Below are 26,704 nucleotides of genomic sequence, written 5' to 3' on the forward strand. Positions count from 1 at the left end.
CTTTATAGCAAAATAACATATATCTTGAACATTAGTTATTACCTTGCTTTCATTTCTTGCAGTTCATAGCATTTCATCTGGTAGTATTTTTCCAATTCAGTTTTTTCCTGACTTAATTTTTGCCACTGTAAATTGCTATTTTCAGCTTCTCCAGTGAGCTGTTGGACACGGGCCTCCAACTCTTTTACCATTAGGTTCTAAAAAAAATTAAGTCATAGTTAGGAAAATCCCTTAATGTATCATTACACAACATATAAACAAGAATAAAGATTTAGAGCTAAAAGACACCTAAGAGGTAAGCTCCATTTTAGAGAAAAAGAAAAGGAAGAAACACCAGAGTTGAAGAAATAAAAAATTAGTTGAAGATTACACAAGTAATTAATAGAGTTGGGATCTGAATCCAGGTTGAGCATTCCATGGTAGAACTTTTAATAGAATTCAATTAAGGAAGATAAGATAAATTGCAGTGATTACTGAATGGAAATAAAAAGGAATATACTTGTCTATCAGTTGTTATTCTTACAGATGAACAGAGAAACATATATATACCTATCATTTTTTAAAAATTGTCATTAGACATAAAAATATAGAAATGTAGAAATATTAAGCATACTCTTATAGATCGTATTTCAATAAAAATTATATTATAAAGGATCTTAAAAGGACTGAAATGCAGCTAGAAATTAAATAAGCAAAACCTAAAGAAAAAACTGGTAAGTAAAAGTACAAACCATAGAAACAATAAATAATTTTTTCAAAGAAAATTACAACATTGAAACAATACAACTAAATTTTTTAAGATATAGCCAATCATCCTTAAGGGAAATTTTATATTTCTAAAAGAGTTCCATCAAGAAAAGAAAGCATAGCTCAATGAATTTTATGAGAAACTTTCTAAAAGTCAATTTTCAGATAACATAAAAATATAAATTCTGAAAATAAAAAAATGAACAAAATTGAAATTAAAATATTGAACTGATAAATGCAATTAAGAGTATTTTTCCCTTAAAAGGATAAATAAAAAAAATTAGTCAATATATATAATCTAGATTTTAAAAGAAAATCAAATAACCAATATTAATGAAAAGATGTCATAAGTGGAGAAATAAAGGATTTATTAGAAACTGCTTTATCAAATCATATGCCAAAAAGTAATAAATTAAAATGAGAAATATTTACAAACATAAAATACCTACAATAATGAAGAAATTGATAATTTAAATAAATCAGTTACATTAACTAGTTAAATATAACTTGATTAAATAAACTAATAATAATAAGCTCAAAAAAAAAAAAAAAAAGAGAGAGAGAGAGAGAACAACCCAACTAGAGATGAACTTCTAATTTAAAAAGGCAGGTTAAATGGATGTATAAGTGATTTACAAAATCTTCAAAAAATAATAAATTCTAATGATACATTAAAAAAATACTAATAGAAGAGATCCAACCAAAATTCTTCTGCAATACAAATATAACATTGATATCTAAACTATGAAAAGATAAAACAGAGAAAGAAAATACAGGCCAATTTCATTAATGGTGACAAAATGTATAACAACATATTTTAAAAACTTGTATACTATAATTAAGTTGGATTTATTTCAGAAGTTCAGAATTGTCCAGGTCAATATTTAAAGAACTATAAATACAAACTATAATACAAATGACAAAAATAACCAAAAACCATATTATTATATCAATAGAAGCAGAAAAAGGATAATACCCATTTCATATTTTTACAAGTATTTAAAAAATAAGAAAAAATGAATTTTTCCTTAATATGGTAAAAATATTTATATAAAAAACAGTACCAAGAATTATACATAATGGAGAAATAATAAATATGACTCCAGTGAGAAAAGGAGTAAAGTAAGGGTATATTTTATCTTCATTTCTAGTTGATTTTTAGTTGATATAATTCTAGAAATACTAATATGTAGTAATAATTAATTTTTTTTAAGAAGAAGTTTTAAGAAAATAAGCATGGTCAAATAAGAACCAAAAGTTTGTTGTTGTTGTTTTTTAAGATAATAAAATGATCTATTTAACGAATCTCATGGATTCAATTGAGAATTAATTGAAAAAAATAATATCAGCAAATGTTGAAAATATCTTTATCTGGGAAAATAAAATACTACTGAAAGTTTAAAAAGTAATTGTCAGTTAAAGAAAAAAGAAAAATTAACAAAAAACAATTTTTAAATATCTTAAAACCAAGGAATAATTTTTGTGTCATTTCATAGCTACAGTCCTATTCCAATACTTTACTAAAATGAATCTATCTCAGGAGAGCCCTAGTGCAGCCTATCAAGATAGGAAAATTTCATCTATAGCTATAATCTGTGGAATTGATCATGATTCTTTATTGAAATTAAGTTTAGCTACGTCCAAGTACTTCATCACCAGAATGCTAGGTAATATGTGATGACTTTTTAAAAATCAGAACTGCTCATTTAGATTATATACATATTATCACAGCAATGAATATGAATGATTTGTTACCACTTTATTGTTGAAAGAAAGCTGTACTATTAGAGGGACTAATTCACAGTAAGACAATAATTTGATCTAATCTAATCTTTCTTGAAAAAAATCATTGAAATTTGTGACAAAAGTCATTAGAAAGTTTATGTTCTTTTACCTAGAAATTCCACTACTAAGGATATACTCCAAAGAGTTCAAGACAGTGATAAGATTGAAAAAAAAAAAAAATCATTATGCTACATCACACATTCTCCTCTGTCCTCCACTTTCCTTCCCCTTTATGCACTCTTCTACTCTGAAATTTAGTTTTACAAAATACACTGATTCCCTGTTAAAAAGGAAAGGATCAGACTTTTTTTTGAATTTTAGTTCATGGTGTTTCACATCTATACCTTCATCATCACTTGTCTTCTTAAATTGTGCTTTTATGTTTATTCCTTTAAGGATAGCAAGTTCTTAATGATCCCTCTGATGTTTTTCTTCTTCTTTAGCATCCTATATATCTTTCTCTTTCTAAGGGTTTTTTTTTTCCCTTTTAATACTCTCTAGAGATGGGTTGATTTATTTCATTACTTGTGCTTACCTTGGCAGTTTTATTTATTTACCATTTTGTGTTTCTATTGTTTGTGGTATTTGCAACTTAAATAACCTGCTCTCAGCTTGATTTTTGATAGAAATGTTTTATTTTATTTTAGATGCATCTCTTTTATTGAACATCCATCTTATTTCACTGATAATTAGGCTCAAGTTTCCAGGATATGTCATTTGGGATTGCATCTTCTAGTTCCTTAATCACATGATCTCCCTCCCTTTTTTGATTTATATAATGGCTTGTATTCTGTATCTCTGTCTCTATCTCTGTCTTTGTATGTATGTATGTGTATGTATATTTGTGTGTTGGTTGTTGTTGACTCATCATGACCCCATCTGGGGTTTTGTTGGCAAGTTTAGTGGAGTGATTTGCCATTTTCTTCTTCAGCTCTTTTTACAGATGAGAAAACAGCTATTAAGTGCCTGAGGCCAGACCTAAATTCATCAAGTTGAGTCTCCTAGACTTTAGGCCCAGCCTTTATCCACTGTTCCATCTAAGGGTTTAGTGTTTGTCTGTCTGTCTTTGTCTGTCTCTTTCTCTCACACACATACACACCACCCCCACATACACAGAGGCAATCTTCAATCTTCAACATTTATGTGTTTAACTATTGAGACTTGATTTTATTCCTAATCTTATTTTCACTTTGACTTTGCCAACCTCACATAATACATTCAGACTCTGCATAATAGGAAAAAGATGAGTGGTTTTATGCATAAATTTATATCCTCAAAAAGGAGGAAAATGGTCATAAAAGTATTCATGAATCTGCTTAAGAAAGCGATATTTTACTTTAAGTGTACAATGAGGAAATTGAAAAAATGGAAAAACAACATAAGTTTTTGGGTAGTCACTTGAGCCCACTTCAAGCATCCTGTCTCCCCTCCTGCAAGCCAAGTAGGCTTGATTTGGAATGGCAAAGCAGTGTGGTTCATGTCCATCATCTGTCTTTGGAGACCCACATTGAATCAAAGCACTCGAGCCATTCCTGAATGGGAGTTCCAAATTCAGGACTGACCTGGACTCACCATGAGGCATGTGCTTTTCATCAGAGAAAAGTTCAGCCAATCAGTGGGAAAGGAATTTATAGATGCAAGTATTGCTCCTTTTCTTTTTTGTTTTTTTACCTTGGGCTTCTTCTGACATAGCTGCCCCTGCCCCTCCTTAAGTAGTTCTACATCCTCTCTCCCCTGCATTTTGCAGGTTAATAACCATTTCATGATTACTGTGTTCAGAAAAAATGTACTTTATCAGATGTTGGAATCCTTACTAACTGCTAAGTAATTAGAGTTGATCTAATCTTACAAGAAGTTGTTTTGGCCAGAACCTGAAACAAGGTACTAAGTAGAACTAATCAAGACAAGGCTTGTGTTCCCACCTTTACTCATTGGAGTCCACAAGTATGCTAGCTTCACAAAGTACACTTTCTAACTTCAAGGGAGTCCACACCTTAAAGCTCTTTGGGCCAGAGAGCACTATGGGAGAAAACCCATAATCGCATTCTCTCAGAAGGTTCACATATAAGGCGAGACAGCCATTCCAGAATACATTTTTTTCCTCTTGGCTGGCTGATCGCGCTGGACTCGAGAGGAACGACTCTTGTGCAGAGAACACTTTAACGGATTCCAGGGGAGCTACGCCAGAAGCCCTCTCTCCGCGGCAAGTTGGTGGCTGGGCTCCCCAGAGGGAGATAAGAGAGACCTTCCATCTCTGTCTTGGTTGGAGGCAGAAGAAAGCAGAGGCAGAGGCTGAAGGACAGAACCTTTGGATTTGGAGACATCCAAAGGGCTCCAAGCCTCTAAACCGGCTGCGCTCTGAGAAGAACAAACTCCAACATTTGAACTCTTAACAATCAGAAATGTTTTATTATAAAGAATTAAATGTAGAAAAGTGGATTTTTTAAGCAAACACTAGCAAAAGATTATAGTTTTGGATAATTGCAGGAATCTAACACTTATTTTTCCACATGTTCAGTGTATTCATATTCATGTTTTTGACTTCTGTTTTGTTTTCTAGGAATGTTACTCCCTCACAAAATTTTAGGATTACCTGTATACAAATACTGATTTTATACATATGTAAGAAACACATTTGCAGAGCTCACTAAGATGACAGAAATTTTATCAATCTTTCTCTGAAATGTTTTGTAATAACAATAACAATAATTATCAATCTAATTCAAACACCAAGTATGTTCAAAGTTATTCTGACATCCTCTCCAGCCCCATTTTTACCAAAAATGCATTAAATTTCTTTATTTATTCTAATCAGGGACTACAAAAATAGGAATTACACCTATTGTAATGTGTAATTGGACTGGAAACTCATTGAGCTCACAATCACCAAATTCTTCAAGATTCTGAGAATATTTTTTTTTAATCATCCAGCTCAGAAAATTGGCTACATTCTTACCATTTTTTTCCACAGCCATATATTATCACATTGACAAGTACAAAAAATATTATACATTTATACTATTTACAGTAGAATTTTGTTTTGAGGATTAAAAAAATGACCACTATGAGTTAAACATATCATTATAAATATCTTGTGTTTAACAGAAATCCATTCAACAGAAATTTGAACATAAGAATTCATAATATCACAATTCTCAATTACACCTCTACCTCTGATTTAAAGAAGGTAAAGATATCACTGTATCATTTTATTCTCGATACTATCAAATTAGTTTCCCTTGTGTCAAATTCAAAATTCATTAATCAACTAAGGTCTAAAAATTATTAAATTATTACTAGGTTCAAAAGTATCCTTGAAATAACAACAGAAGTTCTCAAGCGATATTTTACTTTAAGTGTACAATGAGGAAATTGAAAAAATGGAAAAACAACATAAGTTTTTGGGTAGTCACTTGAGCCCACTTCAAGCATCCTTGTCTCCCTTCCTGCAAGCCAAGTAGGCTTGATTTGGAATGGCAAAGCAGCGTGGTTCATGTCCATCATCTGTCTTTGGAGACCCACATTGAATCAAAGCACTCGAGCCATTCCTGAATGGGAGTTCCAAATTCAGGACTGACCTGGACTCACCATGAGGCAAGGTTTTAAAAGTATTCTATTTACAATAATTTTGAGATGGACGGTTCAAGTACTATTATCTCTATTTTAGAGACTGAAAACTGAGACTCAGAGGATGTTAATAATGACCCAGCTATTAAGTATTTAAGGCATGATTGAAACAAGATGTCCCAGTTCCAAATTATATACACTGTCTTTTAGCCACTTTTGGAGACCACAAGCATCAAGGAGATGAGGTTAAAGACTCTCCTCAGTAAAATAAAGAGGAATATGGAAATCCAAAAGTAAGACACAAGGGAGTCAGGGCTTTGATATGAGAAAAGTAATAGGAAATAATAATAAGGATAGAGATATAATTTAGAGTCAGATGCAGAAAAAGTCACAAAACTATGGTGGGAAGGAAAACCTCCGAGTTTGCCTTTGTAGATACTAGGAACCTTAGCATAACAGGTAACTATATGCAGCACAGAAAAACTCAGACCCACCCCTACACTAATGCTTTGACTCATGTGAACACTAAAGGTTTATAAGCAATGGAAAAAAAAAAAAAGGAAATCATATTCAAAAAAGAAAAAAATAAAACTCTCCTTTCACTGCAGCTGGGACTCATGAACCATATATGCAGGTTTAAGAGCTAAGATGGATTCACTAGTGCTCCTGATCTTTTTCCTCAGAGGATGGATACCTATAAGCTAGAGTATGAGACCTTTCTGTAATCTAAATGTTTAAAAGGGAGCAAAGAGCAAAACAAACCTGATATTGACACTCCTAGGTTCCATGAGTAGGAGAACCACCTAGAGAGATTTTGTGAAAAATCCCTCAAAAACTTTGCTCTTTGGTCCATTATGTTGCAAACAAGGGCACAACAAACAAAAAAAAAACCAAAAAATTATATGGTTAGTACAAGTAATTAATATTAACTTGTTCATCTCTGTCAGGAATAAGTTAGTTGTTATTCAATTACTTTTCCAAGCAAACATTAGGGTGAACCTCTCAGGCAAATTAAGTAACATATAAAGAAGATTGCTTCTTTATATTTTAATCCAAATATATGTAAACACATTTTTAACATACTATTCATCATCTTCCTACATGTCCACCTTCATATAAATTACTGAGTATTAAATGTATACGATAATTTTGTTTGAAAGACAGTCAATTTTCTCATTGACTTTCCCTAATACTTCATCTTCTCTAACAAATGTTGGCACATACAATGAAAGTATCTTCATGGTGGTACTTTTGTACTTATTTCACTGATCATGACTAGTGTTCAATGAGATGATTAAATATCACTAATATAATAGTTACAGTGTCCTTTAGATGCATGATGAAACTAATGCTACTAATTCCTTTTTTTTTTTGCCTGTCCAAAGACAGTGTATGAGCCAACCACTTAATTGTCATTTCCTTTTGTCTTCTGATTACATGTACGTTGAGAATGTCAACATTTACATGGTTCATTCCATCTAGCAGCAAAACAACTTTTCTATCATCGGACCATAATATTATAATTAGAATACATCAACATATCTTGGATAAGAATTATATATGGACAATGGGATGTGCCCAGAAATTAGTTATAGGAAAAGGACAAGATGGACTGCTTTTGAGAAGTAACATAATGCTTTCAAAAATTCTTATCTATCCCTTGACATAAAAACCCATTTTTATAACACCAGTATTTTTCAAGTGATGCTACCTAGCTCCAAGATTATAGAATAATCTTCAAAAAATAATAATTGTGACTAAAGCAAAGATGAAGGATTCTTAGCAGAAATATAAAAAGTGCAGCAATAATAAATATAAGAGTGACAAAAAAAAAGATGTATGATCAAAAAAGTTGTTGGTCAGTCATTTTTCATTTGTGTCTGATTCTTCATTACCCAATTAGGGTTTTCTTGACAAAGTTACTGAAATGGCTTGCAATTTCCTTTTTCAGCTCATGCTACAGTAAGAAAACTGACACAAAAAGGATTAAGTAATTTGTCCAGGCTCACATAGCTAGTAAGTATTTGAGGCCTGATTTGAGCTCAGAAAGATGAGTCTTCCCAACTCCAGGCCCAGAGATTACTGTGGGAACTACGTATGTGTGTGTGTGTGTGTGTGTGTGTGTGCACGTAAAATGATAAAATGAAGGGATTTGATGAAATCATCAATTCTCTATTCTAAGACTTTATAATCCATGATATTTCATATTTTAAATTAAAAAGAATATTTTTAGAATATTTAAAATAGAAAAATTATAGGGATCAATGGTTTGAGAATGAGGGGTTATTAAATAGACTACACACATGCTGCTCTAGAACTCACTGAATATTTAAAAAGACCTACAAAATGGCCTCTAGAATATAGAAGTTAGACTATCTATAGAGAATCTATGGCAAGACATTAGCAGGAAGATATGACAAATCTGGACGGCATACTAAAAAGTAAATTTTACCTTGTGTATAAAAGTCCTACTCAAAGTTATAGTTTTTCCAGCAGTAGTTTATGGCTATAAGGGCTGGACTATAAGAAAAGCTGAGTACTAAAGAACTGATGGCTTTCAAATTGTGGTGGTAGGAAAACGTTTGATTATCTTTTGGAAAGCATGGAGATCAAATCAGTCAATAATTAAAGAGATTAATTCAGGCTATTCAGTAGAAAGTCAAAAACTGAAGCTTAAATACTTTGGCCACACAATGAAAAAATGGGACTCATTGCAAAAGATTCTGATGTTAGGAAAGTTTGAAGGCAAAAGGAGAAGCAGGTGGCATAAGATGAGATGAATAGATATTTTCATGGAAACAATGAACATGGACTTGAACAGACTTTGAAAGATAGTAGAAGATTGAAAGGCCTAAAAAACTGTGGTCAATGACTGAACAACAACAATGAGATAGGAATCACAAAGAAAGAAAAAAGCAAAGATAAATTATTTTCTGCATGACTGGAAAGATTACCTATCAATGAAGTCATAAAGTCACTCAAGTATCAAACATTTAATCATATAGTCTATATCTAAAAGATATAATAAACTGCATAGAAAAAAAGCAACTAAAAGGAGGCCAGTGAGTTCTAGGGGATGACATGTATACCATGTTTCTCCGTTAATAAAACACTGTCTTATTATTTTTTTGGACAGAAAAACACCAGAGGGCTTATTTTCAGGGAGGGCTTATTTTAAGGAACATTGAAGCAATTTTAATAAACGGGTAAATGTGAACAAAAAAAAGTACCTTTATTCAATAATGATCGTGTCATCTTCTTCAACAACATCGTCCTAAGTGTCCATACCCTGAATTCCGTCCTGGATATCTTGCGCTTCTATTTCCTTCAGAAGAAGTGGACCCAATCTGTCATGTCCAGCAATATAGCTCTCTTTAAATGAACATGTCTTGTCCAGGTAACCTGCTCGTGGTGCCTTGGCGACACAGCTGTCAGTCATTTTATCCCATGACTTCTTCACCCAAGTCATAACTTCTTGCAGACAGGGTTTCACAAAGTTTCCATGCTGATTTCTTTCCATTCTATTTTCAATGTAGTCATTGACTTCCATGCGCAAATGGTCCTTGAATGGCTTGTTTATTGCAATATCAAGAGTCTGGAGATAGGCAGTCATTCCTGCAGGAATCATTACTTGATCTATTCTTCTCTCTGCAAGGAAGTTCTTCATTTCTTTAGCGTGGTGAGTGCTGGCTGAGTTCTTCTTTTATCCTCCATCATGCCCCTTTTATCCTCCATAATGCCCCCTCACTCCCACTTACATACCAGGTTTTTATGTTGTCCTGCCTCAGCTCTCCTCCGCGGCACTGCTCTCAATGGCGCCAGCAAGCAAATCACTGGGGAAGAACAGGATGATGCGCTCACTGCTGCAGCTCGGATTGGATGCAGCTCGGAGCGCGGCATGCGTTTCACCCGGGGGGGAACACGGTGCATACAGAGAGTACCATAATGTAGCGTGTAGCGCAAGGGATCACCTTCACTACAGCAGCAATCTCAATAGGGCTTATTTTCGGGGGAGGGCTTATTTTAGAGGAATCTTACACAGCAAGGGGAGGGCTTATTTTTGGGATAGGTCTTAATATCAGGGAAACACGGTAATACACATGTCACTAAATCAGGATCATTTTAATGTAAAGCTGGAAACACAGATAAGATGAGGGATCTAGAGTTACTGAAAACATGAATATAATATGTCAGAACAAGGTATATAACAAAACAGGTCAGCAGTCAAGAATTAGAATATACAGATATCAACAATAGATCAAAGGTCAGGCAGGAACTAGGAAACCCAAAGAAACAGAAACATTAAATACAAAGTATCGAGAAATAAAGTAGTATCTAGGAAGTAGGTTAAAAACCAAAATGAATAGTCTATGTAGAAGTTGGCAGGACCCCAACTAAATAGCCTGGTTGCAAACTCAATCTGACAATCTAGCAAGAGACAAGTCATGTCAGAAGCAGGGAGATTCTGATACTACTGCAACTAGGAAGAGTTTATAAGAGTACTGTTAAATAGGAACAAATCTCAGGGCACAATTTGCAGGCAGAAATAGGTCAATGAGTGCACCTAACTCCAATAAGGTCTTTTCCCCCTTTACCTAGACCTGTGATTTCATTGTTATAGAGATAAATATTAAATTCGAACAGGAACAGGGGCTACTAAATGATAAGAGGATCTCTGCAAGGTACAGAATGACTTGGAAAAACATATTAATATCTATGCTTTACTGTCATCTTTGTTTAATTTGCTAAATGTTCCACAATTTATTTCATTTGGTTCAGGTCAAACTCAAGAGCATTGTGTGGTATGTATGGGCTATGTATTTGATACCTATGGTAGCTGTCTGTGAAGAATCTCTTGTTAATAACATAAAACTGACTTTTCTGCAATTTATAATATAATGTCGGAGAAACTGAGCAAGACAGAGATTAGAGAACAATTTAATAGTTTATTAAATGGAGAGATTTTCTGGGACCAAATGATCCATATTTGGTCCCAGGGCTGAACGAGACTATTGTCTCAAAGAATTCAGCCCTGAGTATTGGGACAGCAAGATTTTTTATAGGATAACAAGAATAATGGCATAAGGGGGGAGGTACCTGGATGGGGATAATCTAATGGGGGGGAGACACCTAGGATGACACAATGGAGGGAGGTACTAGAGAGGTTACTGATATTCTAATGATGATTAAAATGGATAGATCTTTATCCTGTCAAACATTAAGAAGGAATGATTATAGCCTAAAGACATAAAACCTTTATCTCATCAAACATTAAGAGGGAAAGATTATAACCAGAGGCAGAGTAGCTAAATAGGACAATGGGGAAACTAGGTCAGGACATTAAAAGGGAACTGTGGCACAACAATAATATTTAAAGAATTGTCAAAGAGGCACCAAAGGTTATAACTTTGTCAGGGACACATAACTAGCTTGTGTTAGAGATAAAGCTTAAACCTAGGTTGTTTTGACTCAAAAAAATTTTATACTTTATTCCATGCTCCTCAAAGACTATAGAAAGAAGAATAAAAAGAGTTACTGGGAAGATGAGAAAAACACAAAAAAGAAAAGAATTACCTTATATATCTAAGGTTTAAAATTCTTTCTAGTTACTAGGTAAGGATTCACTATTCTACAAAAACAGAAGGGAAAACTAGAAAGCAGTCTAGCAGAAATTAGGTATAGATCATCATCTTATACCACACCTCAAGATTTCAAATAGACATATGGTTTAGATACAAAATGTCACATCATAATGAAAATCACTGACAGATATGTGGATAAGAGAAAACTTTATGAAAAAAAAAACAAGAGATACCGAGAGTCACAGAAGAGAAAACAGATAATTTACATAAAATTGAAAAACATTTCCACCAAAATGAAGGCTGATTAAATCAGAATGGAAGAAGGTAATGAAGAAAATAAACATTATGCTACATCATATTAATCAGAAACTAATCCTTTTCCTCATTTTGTCAGATACCATTTTTCAGACTAGCTCACCAGGTAATTCCTATAAGGAGTGATTGAATAATGTAATCACTTCCAGAGCTCAAGGCATGGGCTTCTGAATCAGCTTGGGCCAGGCTCCTCCCAAATGGGACTCTACCTTCTGTTTACCAGTAAACAGAGAAACCACTTTGGACTCCTCCCCAAAGGACATTGATCCTATCTATTCCTCATCAAATTTAGGAGTCACTTGGTCTCCCAGGGAAAAAGTAGGCTGATCCTGATTAAGGTAATTTTGATTTCTAGCCAGGATTACTAGCCACCAAGAAAGTTCTAAATTGCCAGAGAGGATCACGATCATCAACATTTGAAGATCAACACACCTACCAATTACTTTTGCGAGTGGCCAAACAGGAAGAATAAATATTTAGGTTTAAAAGATCCTGTCCACTTTTCCTCAGAGTCTCTGGTCATAGGGAGAAGCCACCGAACCAATTTCTTGGTTACTGCTAGCTTAACAAATTGATAATGTGCAGTTTGCCCCTTGACATTTTGCTGAAATGTTAGTGCAACCAATTTTACTAATAGTATTTATGTTAATATTAATAAAATAATATCTTGCTCTGGACCAATACTGTGCCTCAGCATTATGCTTACTCAGTACAGTAATGAGGACTGCATAAGTTTCTCTAATAAGGGTCTCTCAAGATACAAAATTGATCTTTCAAATTTGAAGAATAAAATTAATTCCACAACATTTAAATGGTCAAAGAATATAAACAGACAGTTTACAAAAGAAGAAATTCAAATTATCACCATCCATATTAAAAAACCCACCAAATTCTCAATAATTAGAGAAATGCAAATTTAAAGGAACTCTGGCTCTCCCTATTACCTATCAGATTGATAATATTGATAAAAAAAAGAAAATGAAAGATATTAAAAGAGATATGAGTAAGCAGATACATCAATATATGTTGGTAAAGCTGTTAATTGATCCACTCATTCTGAAAAAGCAATTTGGAACTATGTCCAAAAAGTTACTAAATCTATATCCTTTGGTCTGTACCATGACTAAGCCTACATCTGAAAGAGATCAAAAAAAGAGAAAAAGAATAAAAATATACCAATATTGTGGTTAGCAATCTTGGCTAGAAAATTAAATTATCTTAATTAAGATCACTCAAGTCTTTGCTTGAAGACCAAGTGATTTCTTAATTTGATGAGGAATAGATCAAATCAATGTCTTTTGGGGAGAATGAATTATTTGAATCCCTACTATATCTCTATCAGCATTAATCAGTTTGATATTTTACATAAATTATAAAGAGATAATTAGAATAATTATAGGTTATAATAATAGGTTCTTATAGTATACCTTTATCACTATGCTCCCATTTTAATGTAATGTTCACAATTTGTTTACTAGTTATGAAGCTCACTTGTGCAACACAAGAATGCTGACAAAAATATCTCCAGCATATTTTACACAAGTTCCATGTCCAAACTGTGTGGGAAAAGGTCAATAACTTACAGATTAAGCACATATTGATCAGAGCCTGTTAACTAAAGTAGATCAAGCCAATAAGCCTTAGTTTCAGCTTCTCCAGAGTCTCGTGATTTTAGATAAGGCCTGGACTACATTCCATTGTCCAAAGGGATTAAAAATACATGGCTGAAGAAGCTGTATATCACTTTGTCTACTACATTCCACTGACCAAATAGGGGAATACAGACTTAGGTGACCAATCACAACATATACAGGGTGGGATGGGAGGTTCTTTGTCTGAAATGTATAAAAGCTGTAAGCATTTTCAAGGCTGTGGCCCTATCCTGCTGTGAAATTTGGCTCACAGAAGAGGATGTAGTCCACTTCTCAAGATTCTAATAAATAATTCTGCTTTCCATGAGTGATCTTTGTAGTAGTCAATTTGGGTAGGTCTTTTTGTCCCAAACAAAACCCAGCATGGGTAGAATGTCTTGTGCACCAATTATTTTTGAACCTCTGGACCATTTTCTCTTGTCCAACATCAGCAGGTGAATGAACATCTGATAATCATCTTATGATTATTTAGTCAGTGGAGATGACCCATGTTTCACCCAATCTGTAACCTGTCTGATAATATTTCATTTTTGGTCCTCAAGAGCAAAGCCTATCAATAAGATTCTGTCTTCTATTATGCTTTTGATATTTGAGTATCAAACCTTATAAAAACAAAGTCCTGGAAGAAGGAGATATCTCAATCATGAGGAGGTTCCACTTCTCAAAGTAAACCACGGACACTTTAACAAAGTGCCATTGACCAAAAGCTCTGTCTCAGTGACTTTTCTTGCAGGTTGGGCAATTATAATCCCCATAGATTGATGAAATGACTATTACTATGAAAGAAATAATGAAAAGAATAGTTTCAGAGAAACTGAGATCTAAATGAATTATGATCTATATGAATCAAGAAGAAGAGTGAAGTGAATTGAATCAGGAAAAAAAAAATTTACAACAGTGTAAGGATAATAATGTTACAGAATTAATGGAATTAAGAACTGAGCTTGGAGTCAGGAAGGTCTGTGTTCGAATCTCACCTCAGACAAATATGGCCATGGGGAAGCCCCTTAACCTGTGTCTAACTCCATTTCTTCAAGTGTAAAATTTGAATTGAAATGGAAAAGCACCGAGATGGGACCATGAGAAACATAATCTTGAATCTTTGTAGTTAGAAGTTTATTACTAGTTCTTCACTCCCTAATGCAGATAGTATTTTTATCAACCTAGATGTACTGTCCTGAAAAACCTTGAGACCTTGACAACCTGATAAGCTTAAAGAAATACTACTGCTGCTGTCTGGTAATGACTCCCTTAGAGTGATAACTTTTTGCCTCCTGTTTAGAAATTCTTTTATTGTGACAAATGTATCAAGAAACATTTTGATGTCTCTCTATCTCTTCTTTCCATAAATATATGGCTCTGAGGCCACTCATTACTGACCCCTCCAGTCTTGGTGTTGGGGGATCAATCCTGGCCAGTAATAAATGCTCTTAAAACTTCATTATTTTGGTTGCTCTGTTTTCTCTCGCCTGGGTACTTCAGAATCATAATAGTACCTGAGTCCCAGAGATAATATGAGATAATGTTTATAAAATGCTTATTAGCAAAGTACGTGGCATAGACCAGGGACTTAAACATTTGTTTCTTTCCTTTACCTTTTCTTGCTATTCCCAATAATCAAAATAATGACCATCCATGGTTCTAAAGGAATGATGATGAAGCCTGCTATTCATTTTCTGACAGAGAACTAACTGATAGGGTTTTTTTGGGGGGGGACAATGCATAAATATTTTTTGTTTGTGTATATTTATTACAGAAACTTTGTTTTTTGTTTTTTTTTTTTTTTCCTTTTCAATGGGAAAGGATTAGAAGAGAAAATAGAATTTTATTAACAGAAGTGTTATGGGCCATAACTCTGTACTTAAAACAAGGATTCTTACAAAGTGTTAAGTCAGTGAAATCAATGAGACAACAATTATCTAGTTTAGCATGGTGATTAATAGTTCTCTAATTCAGTATATGTACTTAGTATTTAATATAGTTCCACAAGATTCACACCTATGATAATGTAATTATAATAGAGTATATAACAGCCAGCAAGGACTGAGCAAAATTCATTCCATCTTCAGTCAAGCTCCTGGTGGCTCTCCTGGGAGGACTGAGAGACAGATTCATTCCATCATCTACTTTTGTGGTTGCTGGAGGCTGAAGCACAAGCCCTGGGACTCAGAGCCAGATTCATTCTCTTTATCTCACACCACCGTGGTGGCTGGCCCCCTGCACTTCCCCCACTGAGACCAAGGCCAGTCTGAAAGGCTTTCAGGAGACAATAAAAAATTTTGACTTTAACACCTGGCTATTCTTGTGGTGATTAATCTACTGAAGGGAAGCCTGCTCTAAGACCTCCAGAAAATCAACAAGAATATTACACAGAAGAAATAAAATTAAATTTTAAATTATGAAAAAGATGTCTAATGTAAGGCAGAGAGGGATTGTACCTCAATTGATAATATGTTAGGAATTGCTAATGTATGTCAAGAGAAAGATTCATAAGAAGTGATATAAACAAGAAAAGCAATGTCAACATTTTATACACTTTAAATTACCATATATATTTTAAAAACTAATGAAAAAAGAAGAAAAGTCTCAGAAGGACTCAATGCAAATGTTTAAGCTTCTTTAAATTCATTCTGGTATACTCTGCTAGATAGCAAGAGAAATAGAGGAGAGGACAGAGGTAGTCAGAGACAGAGAAAAAAACAAAGAGCTAGAGCACATAGCAGCAAAGAGAAAGAGCCAACACAGACAGATTCCAGGTTTAGAATTCAGAAAGATGAAGATTCAAGACCTACTCCTGACACATGATGACTAAATGATCCTTGGAAGATCATTTAACCTCTGAATATTACCAAATATCTCCAAAATTAGAAGTTATAGAATGGTTATTGATTTCTATTGAGAGGAAGATTTTTCTTGCTAAGACTTCCCTGCATTAAGGAAATCATAGGTCCAAATCAAAAAAGGAGCATGAGAGAAGGGAGAGCAGGGAAGGTTAAGAGTTGGTTATATATTATATTCATTATATATTCATATTAAGTTGTCAAAGAAAATTTATTTTTCAAAGATAAGTATATTATTGTTCAGAGTATTCCATATACTTCTGAATTTTTGACACTAAATTAAAACAGTATTTTTATTTCATGATATTTTAATTAGAGAAGAATGTTGGTACTGATTTTGTGGAATAGTAGATAAAGACAGGCTTGAAGCCAGGAAGGGATAAATTTGGGGTATATCACGCTGGGTGAGTCACTTAACTTCTCAGACAAAGAGTTACATAGATGGTGCTCACCTATTTACTAAATGATTGAAATCATTGGTTCAATTCCTACCCTCTAATATTTTGAGAATTAATGCTAAGATTTTGTTAAAGTTAGAGTTTTTCTTTAAACACGTAATATAACTTTTAAAGATTTGAAATTATTTTGTAAATAGAATACATATCTGATATTTTTGGGGGAGGAGGGAAAAGGTTATCTGAAAAAGCATAGATTTGGCTTAGAAATTCTTGTACAATAGATTTTTTCCATAGTAATTCATTACTATGTAATTTGATTTCTTGTTCTTTAGGGAAAAAAGAAAAGAGCTCCTTGAGGCCAGGGACTGTTTTTTCCCTTTCTCTTATCCCAGTAATTAGAGTAATGCCTCACACATGGAAGGCACTTAATAAATACTGGCTAACTGACTAATGCTTTTTAGGAGACTTCTGTTGTCTCTTTTTTCTCAGTACCAAACTTACTCCATGCTTAATTCTTAAAATTTCTCTCAACTCCATATTTTCCTCTCTCCTTCTTGATTTCCCACTCTTTTTTTCCCTTAAAGAACAACATTAAATAATTACCAAAAATATTTCAAATCATTAGTAAAAAGAAAGTAATTATATACCAAGGGTCAAGAAATTAGAGTTTAAAAGATTTATAAAATTCCAGAAAAATAGCATAAAACACTGAACAATGCCATTACAATGAATTTCTAGAAAGTATATAAATTTGCCAACCTATATGAAATGAATAATGAAATTTAAAACTGTATCAACTTTTTAAAAAGTCTATATCATAACTATAGATCTCTATAAGAATATAATATTCTATAATATATAATATAATAATCTATAATAACAATAGCTGACATTTATATGACCCTTTAGAGTTCTGCAAAATACTTAACAGATATTATCTCATCAGGGAAGCATCAGGAAATAGAGGAAGAGTGAAATAATGTATTAAAGGCAAGGGGAAAAAATAGAAAATGAAAAGAAGAAAAAGAAAAAAAGCCACAATAATCCTATGAAGCCTTAATGATACAATAATACTAAATTGAATTTAAATGAATTTCCAAATTTTCATTCATTTCATTTCAACATGAAAAGCAACTCAACGTAATGGATAAAATGCTAGACTTGGAATCAGGAAAATCAGAATTTGAATCTAGTTTCAAGCACTTGATGTGTGACCCTAAGTAAGTCATTTAACTTGTCAATAGCAGAAATAACAGACATCATACTCTGCAAGTCACTGGGAAATTCCTTTTGCTCCCTCTAACTGCTGTATGTGACATATTTAGGTCATCATCTTAGCTACTTTATCTTGTCACTCAGTTCCATCACTGTCTTGTATCTACTTACTGGGATTGGGGGTATAGGTTATCTTTCTCTAGACCTTCTGTGTATGGTACAGTATGAAAGAGCACTGGCTTTGGAGGAAGAGAACCTAAACTCAAACCCAACTCTGCTTGCACAAATCACAATCTCTCTGTGTGTAAGTTCCTTTATTTGTAAAATGAGGGGTTGGACTCAATAACCCCCTAAGGTCCATTCTAGTTCTAAATATATGAACCTACAAATGAGTCAGAGTATTCTAACTTCTGAAATTAAATGTAAAATGAAATTGATAATAGAATTTATCCTCATCAATAAATGAAGGTATAAAATTTCCACTCCGTTGTAGGTTCTGTATATTAATTCTTACCGTGGCTTTTGTTTGTGCCATGTATTCCTCCTCCATTTTACTAAGGCGTATATTTGTGTCCTCAAGCAGTTCTTGAATATTTTCTGTATGTTTCTTTTGAAGGTCAAATTTTTCTCTTTCCATCTCTGCAACCACATTGTGAAGCTACACAAAAAAATTACATTAAAAAATACATAAGTGAACTATTAGATTGTTTCATTGTGATATACAAATAGCCTTAGATTCTCAAAGGATATCTCAGCAGAGCACTAGTTATTACAAGTTCCAAGAAAAAAGTTTCAAGCATGGACCCAGTGATAGAGTATATGTCTACTGCCTGAAAAACATAATAGTGTTTTCCCCTCCCAGATTATTTTCTATCTCTTCTGTACATATCATTTAAGTACCTAATAGTTTATATATTGCTGTCCCTGTTTGAAAGTATACTCCTTGAGGGCAGAGACTGTTTTTTTTTTCCCTTTCTTCTTATCCCCAACTTAGCACCATGCCTACCACTTAGTAAATAAGCACATAATAAGCTGTTTGATTGGCTAAATTCAGAAGCTTATTCTCAGGTTGACTACAGGGTGAAGTTTTGAGTCATAGCAACTCTTTGAAAGGAAGTCTCTATTTCTAATAGAGATTGAGTCACAATAAAGATTTGGATTTACATTCTGCCTGTGACATGTGGGCTGTAAAACTTGGAGAAGTGTACATCTCCATATCTATCCATGAAGTTCCATCTCCACACCTTAGCACTGGCTATTTCCTGGGACTTGAACATTCTTATCTGAATCTTTTTTGAATCTCTGGCTTTCTTCAAGATACAATTCAAATGCTGCCTTCTGCAAGAAGCTTTTCCCATCTAGAGCCTTCACCTCTAACTACTCTATTTCCATGTTGTTTCTCACATTAGAAGATAAAATCCTTGAAGAGAGGGATTTCTTGGTTTTTACCTTTGTCTGTATTTGTAGTGCAAAATACTAATCACACAGTAAGCTCTTAATAAATGTATGATTGATTAATCTAGTCAATTCTCTCAGACCAGAAGTTACATAATAGTTGATGACCGGAATTAGTAGAAGTTTCCTGAGGAGAAATACCTTAAACTGGTGAAATCAGGGCAAGAAAGAAAAGGGAAATAAATTTTAATGAATAAAATAGAAGTGAAGTTCTCAAATTAACAAAATTATAGACCCTTGACCCATTGACAAGTGAAGTATTAATTTAATTTAAATTTTATATTTTATTTATATATAATTTAAATTTAAATAAATATAGAATATAATTTAAATTTACATATTTAATTCTTCATAGAATACAATTTAAATCTACAGAGAATATAATTTAAAAGTCACAAAATGCACTTTTTTTTTTCAAATGTGGAAAATTAAAAACACTTTATATTTTCTACTTGATTTTTTTCTATTTAAACAGTTAAATCATGAGTAACCATTCCTGTAACATACCAAAATATTCATCAGGAAAAGATTATAATTATGGAATTTTCTTGGAATTTTCTACATATGCTGCCTGATCTGATCATAAAACATGACTGACTGTACAAATAATAATGAACAGGGATATTATTTCCTTGTCTTTAAAGCTTACCTTCTTAAATAAAATTGCATGTATAAAATCACATGTGGGGATAAAATGGATAAAAGAAAATTCCCCCCAAAATCTTAAGTAGCTCACAGTTAACCGAAAAGAAAAAAATCAAGATTCCTAGGCTATATGTGCCAAATAGGAATAATTAATTCTTAAAAGCAGTATTTATTCCACTATTTGGCACTGATGAAATGGTTCCAGAATTCAGATGCATTGGATTGTGGTAAGTCCAGTTTACACAGGAATGTAAGATTTGGCTTTTTTCTCCCCATATACCTGAAGTGTAGTGCAATATTCTGAATCAATTTCTCAGAGACTGTGCAAGTCTTTGCTGATCAATGCATCACAATGTTCTATTCTAAGTAGAAGAATACACTGACAACATTAATTTTTTTATTTCCAATAAAAAAAAAAAAATGATAGGCTAAGATGGGTTTAACTAAGCACAAAAAGCTTGAACAAAAAGCTTCAAGTTCTACCATCAATCTGTGTAATTATATAGTCTTTATGATATCATGACTAGATATATTGCTTCAATGTGTACCTTCAGAGAAATTATTCAATACTCAAATTCCTAGGCCACTAAAATCTTGACTGATGATCACACATGCTTGTAAGACTGAGTAGTCGGGCTTATCATATGCCCCATAATGTGACACTAATTTCTATGTTAGTTGTTATATACTTAAATACAACCCATAGGAAAAACTGAGTAAGACAGGATTTATGTTCTACCACTCTGCTTCACGCCATTAGTAATTAGGACTAATCTTTGTTTGGTCTCAATTCACATAAAGATGTATCCTGGCATTCGAAGTCAAAACAAAGGTTATTAAAAATTGTAGCAAAAAAAGACCTAAAAGATCATTCTTTTATTTTAGCCAAATTCAATAAACATTTATTAAATAGATTTTACATTCAGAGATAACAAAATTTGAATGAGCCATGGTCTTACCCTCATGAAACTTACAGTCTAATATAAAAGAATATGTACACAGATAATTAAATTGTCATTAATAAATATGACTATGATACAATGGATAATTATAATGACTTAATACATGTGGTCCATTATACTCTAAAGTGGTTTGTGTAATATAGCCTAAGAATCAAAATGATTTACAAAAGAACTTTGTAAATATAATCCTTTTAAAAAGGAAATTGTCCATAGTAATAATAAAGGTAGAATTATATAGTAAACAGATTGCGCCTAAAGAATTACTCCTCTGCACATACTGCCTGTGCAATCCCAAGAAAAATGAATTAATCTCTCAGTGTTCTAGGAAGCTTTTTAAAACAGGAAGTTACAAAAGAAAGTGACAACTTGCACTGATAAAGGGAAATTAAAAGTTCTGTCCTATCACTACTGAGGAGATTTTTTATTATTTTATTATTGTATTAATTACTATAAAGTCTTTCATCAACATGCCATGTGTTTAGGAAGAGTCTATTTGATATGTAATAGATACCTTTTGTTGGTTTACATTTTCAGCAAATAAATTCATTAAAGTGATCCTGAAGTTTTACCATTCTTCAAAGTAATGGTAACATTATCCAGGATGAGATAAAGGCCAAGTTAATCATTAGCAGGCATTTTATACTTTATAAGCTTTCATTCTCAGTGACAGAAAATAAATTATTCGGATTGTTGAATTGTTATCATCATTTCTGTAAAATTCTATTTGTTTGTGATGACAGTGTGGTTACCTGCATTCTGTAAGTGCTCTGAAATTATGAATAAATCCATATCCATGCTGTTCATGACCTTAATTTGATTAAATCTTATATGATTTTAGATTTCTTTATCCCTAGCATACTCCCAAGAACCATGCACAATAGTTTGAGTTGTATGAATATTTGATTTTACTTCAATCCCCTCAAGCCATAAAGAGCCTTAAGATACTGGTAAAACATGGCTTTCTTGGTTGCAAATAGCTTTTTCTCCTCTATGATTTTCATTTAACTAGTTCAATTAAATTAGTTCAAGGAGCATTATCTAACAGTGCTCATGGATACCTGGTAGATTTATTTATATCTTCATTGTTAATTGTACTACTATACTACTACTGCATATGTGGTTCTTTGCTCCAAATGGAACTCTAAATATATTCATTAGCAATAAATTGAGCAAAAAACTCTCTCTTCCTCCCTTTTCCTATATAAAGAGATCTTAACTAGAAAATCTGGGCCTAAAGATGCTGGGAAAATACAAAAGAGGAGATAACTATACAGACATTATTAAAACTTTATATTTATTTGCATGTCATTGTAGCACATTCAATGCACTTTCACAAATATTTTTTCAGGATCCTCACAATAATCCTGTGAGACAGGCAGAACAGACATTATTATGTTTATTTTAATAATAAAGAAAATTAGACTCACAGAAGATTAGCTCTCTCAGCTAGTAAATAGCAGAAGTCAGGATTTAAGTCTAGGTTCTTGGCTTCTGGTCAAGAACTCTTTCCATTAAATGTAATTAAAATAAACACAAGAAAAAGACATCTTGAATTTAGGGAAACTAGAAGCTAAGGGAAGACAAAAGTAAAAGAGACCCCCTTCCGCCCCCCCAAAAAAAAAGCAAACCCACAAAATTATCCAAATTAAACTTCCCTGGCCAATCTTCAATGTGGCTGAACCCATGGCAGTAAAGTGTTTGCTATCAGTCTGTGCTACTACCTACTACAAACTTTAAGTGCAGACTTACTAATTCAGATTAATGCAAATTTTTGAAAAATCTAAATTATAGGTAATTTCAAAAGAACAACCATTCTTTTGAAATTGAGTGATTGTGTTCAAAATAATGTGAACTAAAAGAAAAGGTAAGAAATTATGCCACTGTCTAAGGATCTCATCTAAAAAAATTAAAATTTTCACTAAGTATTATGTGCTAGTTGCAAAAGAAACATCACTACATATTAACAAAATTCTTTAAAGAATTACATTTTGAGAATTTGATCAACGAAAAATTTCATAAAATGACCTCACAAAATTTTCTTTTAATTGTTTATTTTATGTATCTTACCTTTTTCTCCCAATCATTGTTCAAGCATTCTGTGCTTTGTTCACATAATTTTTTTAATTCTACAATCTGATTTTCTTTAGTCTCTCTAATCACTTGAGAATCACGAATAAGAGTCTGGACTGTCAAAATGAAAAAAAAAATCAAATTAGATGAATGTGAAATATAACTTTAAAAGGTTGTTTTAAATTTGACTTAGTAATCAAAAAAAAATTTCATTTTTCAAGATCATCCCAATCCTAATGAACTATTCTCAAGCATATTTATTTTGTTATCACTTTTTAAAAATTATGCAAAATATTTTCTTGTGACTTAACTATTTTTCATTACCAGTTATTTTAAATGAATATGAAATAAGTAGAATTTTGACCATTGTGAATTCGTAGTATTTAGCTACAAACACAAATTTGGTAGCAGATTTTGCCCAAATTAAATATTTACTCAGCTTAATTAAGAATTTTCTTATTTCTCAAGCAAACAAAAAAAAAATCCTAAAAACTTCCAAAGAAATTTCATTTATCACTGCATTTTATAGGAAATAGATATACTATGTTAAATCAAGCAAATCAAAGATTTTAGCAACTACAATAATTTTTAATGATACAAAAACTATACTTGCGGGATAGCTAGATGGCACAATGAATAGAGCATACTAACCCTGGAGTCCTTCCATCTAAAGGTAGTCCTTCCATCTAAACTCTTGTGCTCATCTTTCATACTTGCTTCAAATTCTAGAAAAACTTTTTTATAGGACCTGACATTCAATCTCACCAGGTTTAACTCAGCTAATTCCTAACTTTCCACATGTTGTTCCTCACTATAAAATTCTTTCCTTTTCATTATCTAAATTCTGAATCCTTTTCATTAACTTCTGAAAAATTATCTCTCCTCATGTAGACTATCCAGGGGATTCACTGTATACCTTTTTACATGACTCTCTAATTGTTACACATATATAAGTCATAGTGCCCCAGTAAGACTGGAATCAGGAGCTGTTTCAGAGGCATATTGGTTATCCCCCTTGTAGTGTCTAACTACTAGTAAAGATAGATTATATTAATAGATAGATGGTTCAAATATTGTGCGGGTAGCTACAGAAAATTTAAAGAATTAGGGAAAGTATATTGAATAGATAATACATACAGAATTTATATCAACAAGAAAAAGAAAACATGAAAATGATAAGCTCTCAACTAGAGAAAGTATTCATATATACAAGATCAGCAATTCATTGAAGCAAAACAGTAAGTGTAATAATAGTAGTATAACAGGCCCTCAACAAAAATTTACTGAATTGTTTGAGAAAAACAGTTATTATTTTCATAGGCCTGAGGGAGTAGTAGATGTTTAAGAAATGACAACATCCATAGAAGCCAATAAGTCCCACACCACATTAATTCATGAGAGATCAGAAAATTGTACATGATCAAAGATTATGTGCAAAGTAGAAACAGTAGAAGATTCTCCCCAATACCATTCCCAAAAATATCATGTATTATGACTAAATCTAAAAACATGCATATACTTATTTATTCTACGTCACCCATTCCTAATAGCTACTCTGGTTGCAAGAGACATAAATATACACACAAACACACACACACATCTTTATAGTCATACCCACATACATACATATTTCTAACTACCTACAACCACCTATCTACAATAAAATAAAATAAAATAAAATATTCTATTAAAAGGATCATACTACATCACCTTTTTTCTCGAGATTTCTAATTGTATCTTCAGTCTCATTTTGTTTAGTTTTATATAAAGTTTTCAATTCTTCTATTTCATTGTTCTTTCTTTCTAAAATCTGTAAATATTTAAAAAATTTTAACTTTTTTCATATACTGAATATATGTGAAAAATATCTGCATCAATGAACAACACAAAACTCAACATTAGTGATAATGATTGCTTATATTTATACAGTTTTATAAGATTTGCAAAACATTTATCACCTCACTAGATTCTCATGTCAATTCTTTAACAAGATAAGAATATCATGAATGTTATGGAATATTATTGTTCTGTAAGGAATGACCAGCAGGATGAATACAGAGAGGACTGGCGAGACTTACATGAACTGATGCTAAGTGAAATGAGCAGAACCAGGAGATCATTATATACCTCAACTATGATACTGTTTGAGGATGTATTCTGATGGAAGTGGATCTCTTCGATAAAGAGAGCTAATTCAGTTTCAATTGATCAAAGATGGGCAGAAGCAGCTACACCCAAAGAAAGAACACTGGGAGATGAATATAAACTGCTTGCATTTTTGTTTTTCTTCCCGGGCTATATATACCTCCTAAATTCAATTCTCCCTGTGCAACAAGAAAACTGTTCAGTTCTGCACACGTATATTGTATCCAGGATATACTGTACCTATTCAACATGTTTGAATTTTGCTTGCCATCTGGGGGAGGGGGTAAAGGGAGGGAGGGGAAAAAAATCGGAACAGAAGTGAATGCAAGGGATAATGTTGTAAAAAATTACCCTGGCATGAGTTCTATCAATAAAAAGTTATTTAAAAAAAAAAAAAGAAGATAAGAGTATCATCTCCATTTTACAAAGGATTAAGCTCAGAGGCTAAGTCATATAGAGCATTTGAGGCTAAATATGGACCCACATAGAGAATTGAGTCAAATCTATTAAGAATAAGTATCATTCCCCAATTGATAAATAGTCAAAGGATATGAATAGTTAGTTTTCAGAAGAAAACATATATATTTCAGAAGTAAAAATTTTTTTCATTTAGTTTTCCGAAGAAATTATGATATAAAAAATTCTCTAAATTACTATTGATTAGAGAAATGCAAATTAAAATGACTATAAGGTACCACTCACATTTATCAGATTATCTAATGTGACAGAATAGAAAAATGAAAAATGTTGGAGAAGATGTGGAAAAATTGGGATATTATTAGAGTCCACTTTCTTTTATACTTCTTTATTTTTCTTAGAAGTGTTTTGTCCTTTTTTCTTTTGGAACATGGTTAAAATATGGAAATGTTTTACATGATTTCACATGGATGATGTTTAGCAAATTGCTTGCTTCTTGAGGAGAAAAGAAAAAGGCAGAAAAAGAATTTCGAACTCAAATTTTTTTATGTTAAAAATTATTTTTACATATAACTGAGAAAAAATAATTAAAAAAAAAGAACTGAATCCATGTCTTTCTAACTCAAAATCCTATTTTCTATCCATGCTACCTAACAATAAACATTCTCCCAGTGATTCTATGACCACAAAAGAGAGAATATCATGATTACTATCCCTCTGTGAATAGTGTTTCTTTCAACCCTTTTCATTCCTCCTCACAACTTCCATGGCATCCCTTTCCCTTACTCACTCAGCTGAAAAGCCTTACATTTTACAGAAAATATCTTCTTCCTCATTCTCTATCACTCAGGTGCCTTTTGCCACTATCTCGTCCTTCCCTCCTGCCTCACATGATGAAATAATCTAACA

At 32.6% G+C, this 26,704-nt stretch overlaps 1 protein-coding gene across 1 annotated transcript in view; it reads right to left on the bottom strand.

Annotated features, from left to right (window-relative positions):
* CEP112 (centrosomal protein 112) overlaps positions 1-26,704 on the bottom strand; it is a 589,318-nt gene that overhangs the window by 452,009 nt on the left and 110,605 nt on the right. Inside the window, exons 9-12 of the mRNA XM_051996640.1 lie at positions 24,944-25,043; positions 23,231-23,349; positions 18,616-18,759; positions 43-197 (exon numbers count right to left, since the gene is read on the bottom strand). Coding sequence (XP_051852600.1) covers positions 43-197; positions 18,616-18,759; positions 23,231-23,349; positions 24,944-25,043 — 518 coding nt within the window. The remainder of the gene's footprint in view (positions 1-42; positions 198-18,615; positions 18,760-23,230; positions 23,350-24,943; positions 25,044-26,704) is intronic.

This window comes from Antechinus flavipes, chromosome 4 (assembly GCF_016432865.1).
Source record: "Antechinus flavipes isolate AdamAnt ecotype Samford, QLD, Australia chromosome 4, AdamAnt_v2, whole genome shotgun sequence".
Classification (NCBI taxonomy): domain Eukaryota; kingdom Metazoa; phylum Chordata; class Mammalia; order Dasyuromorphia; family Dasyuridae; genus Antechinus; species Antechinus flavipes.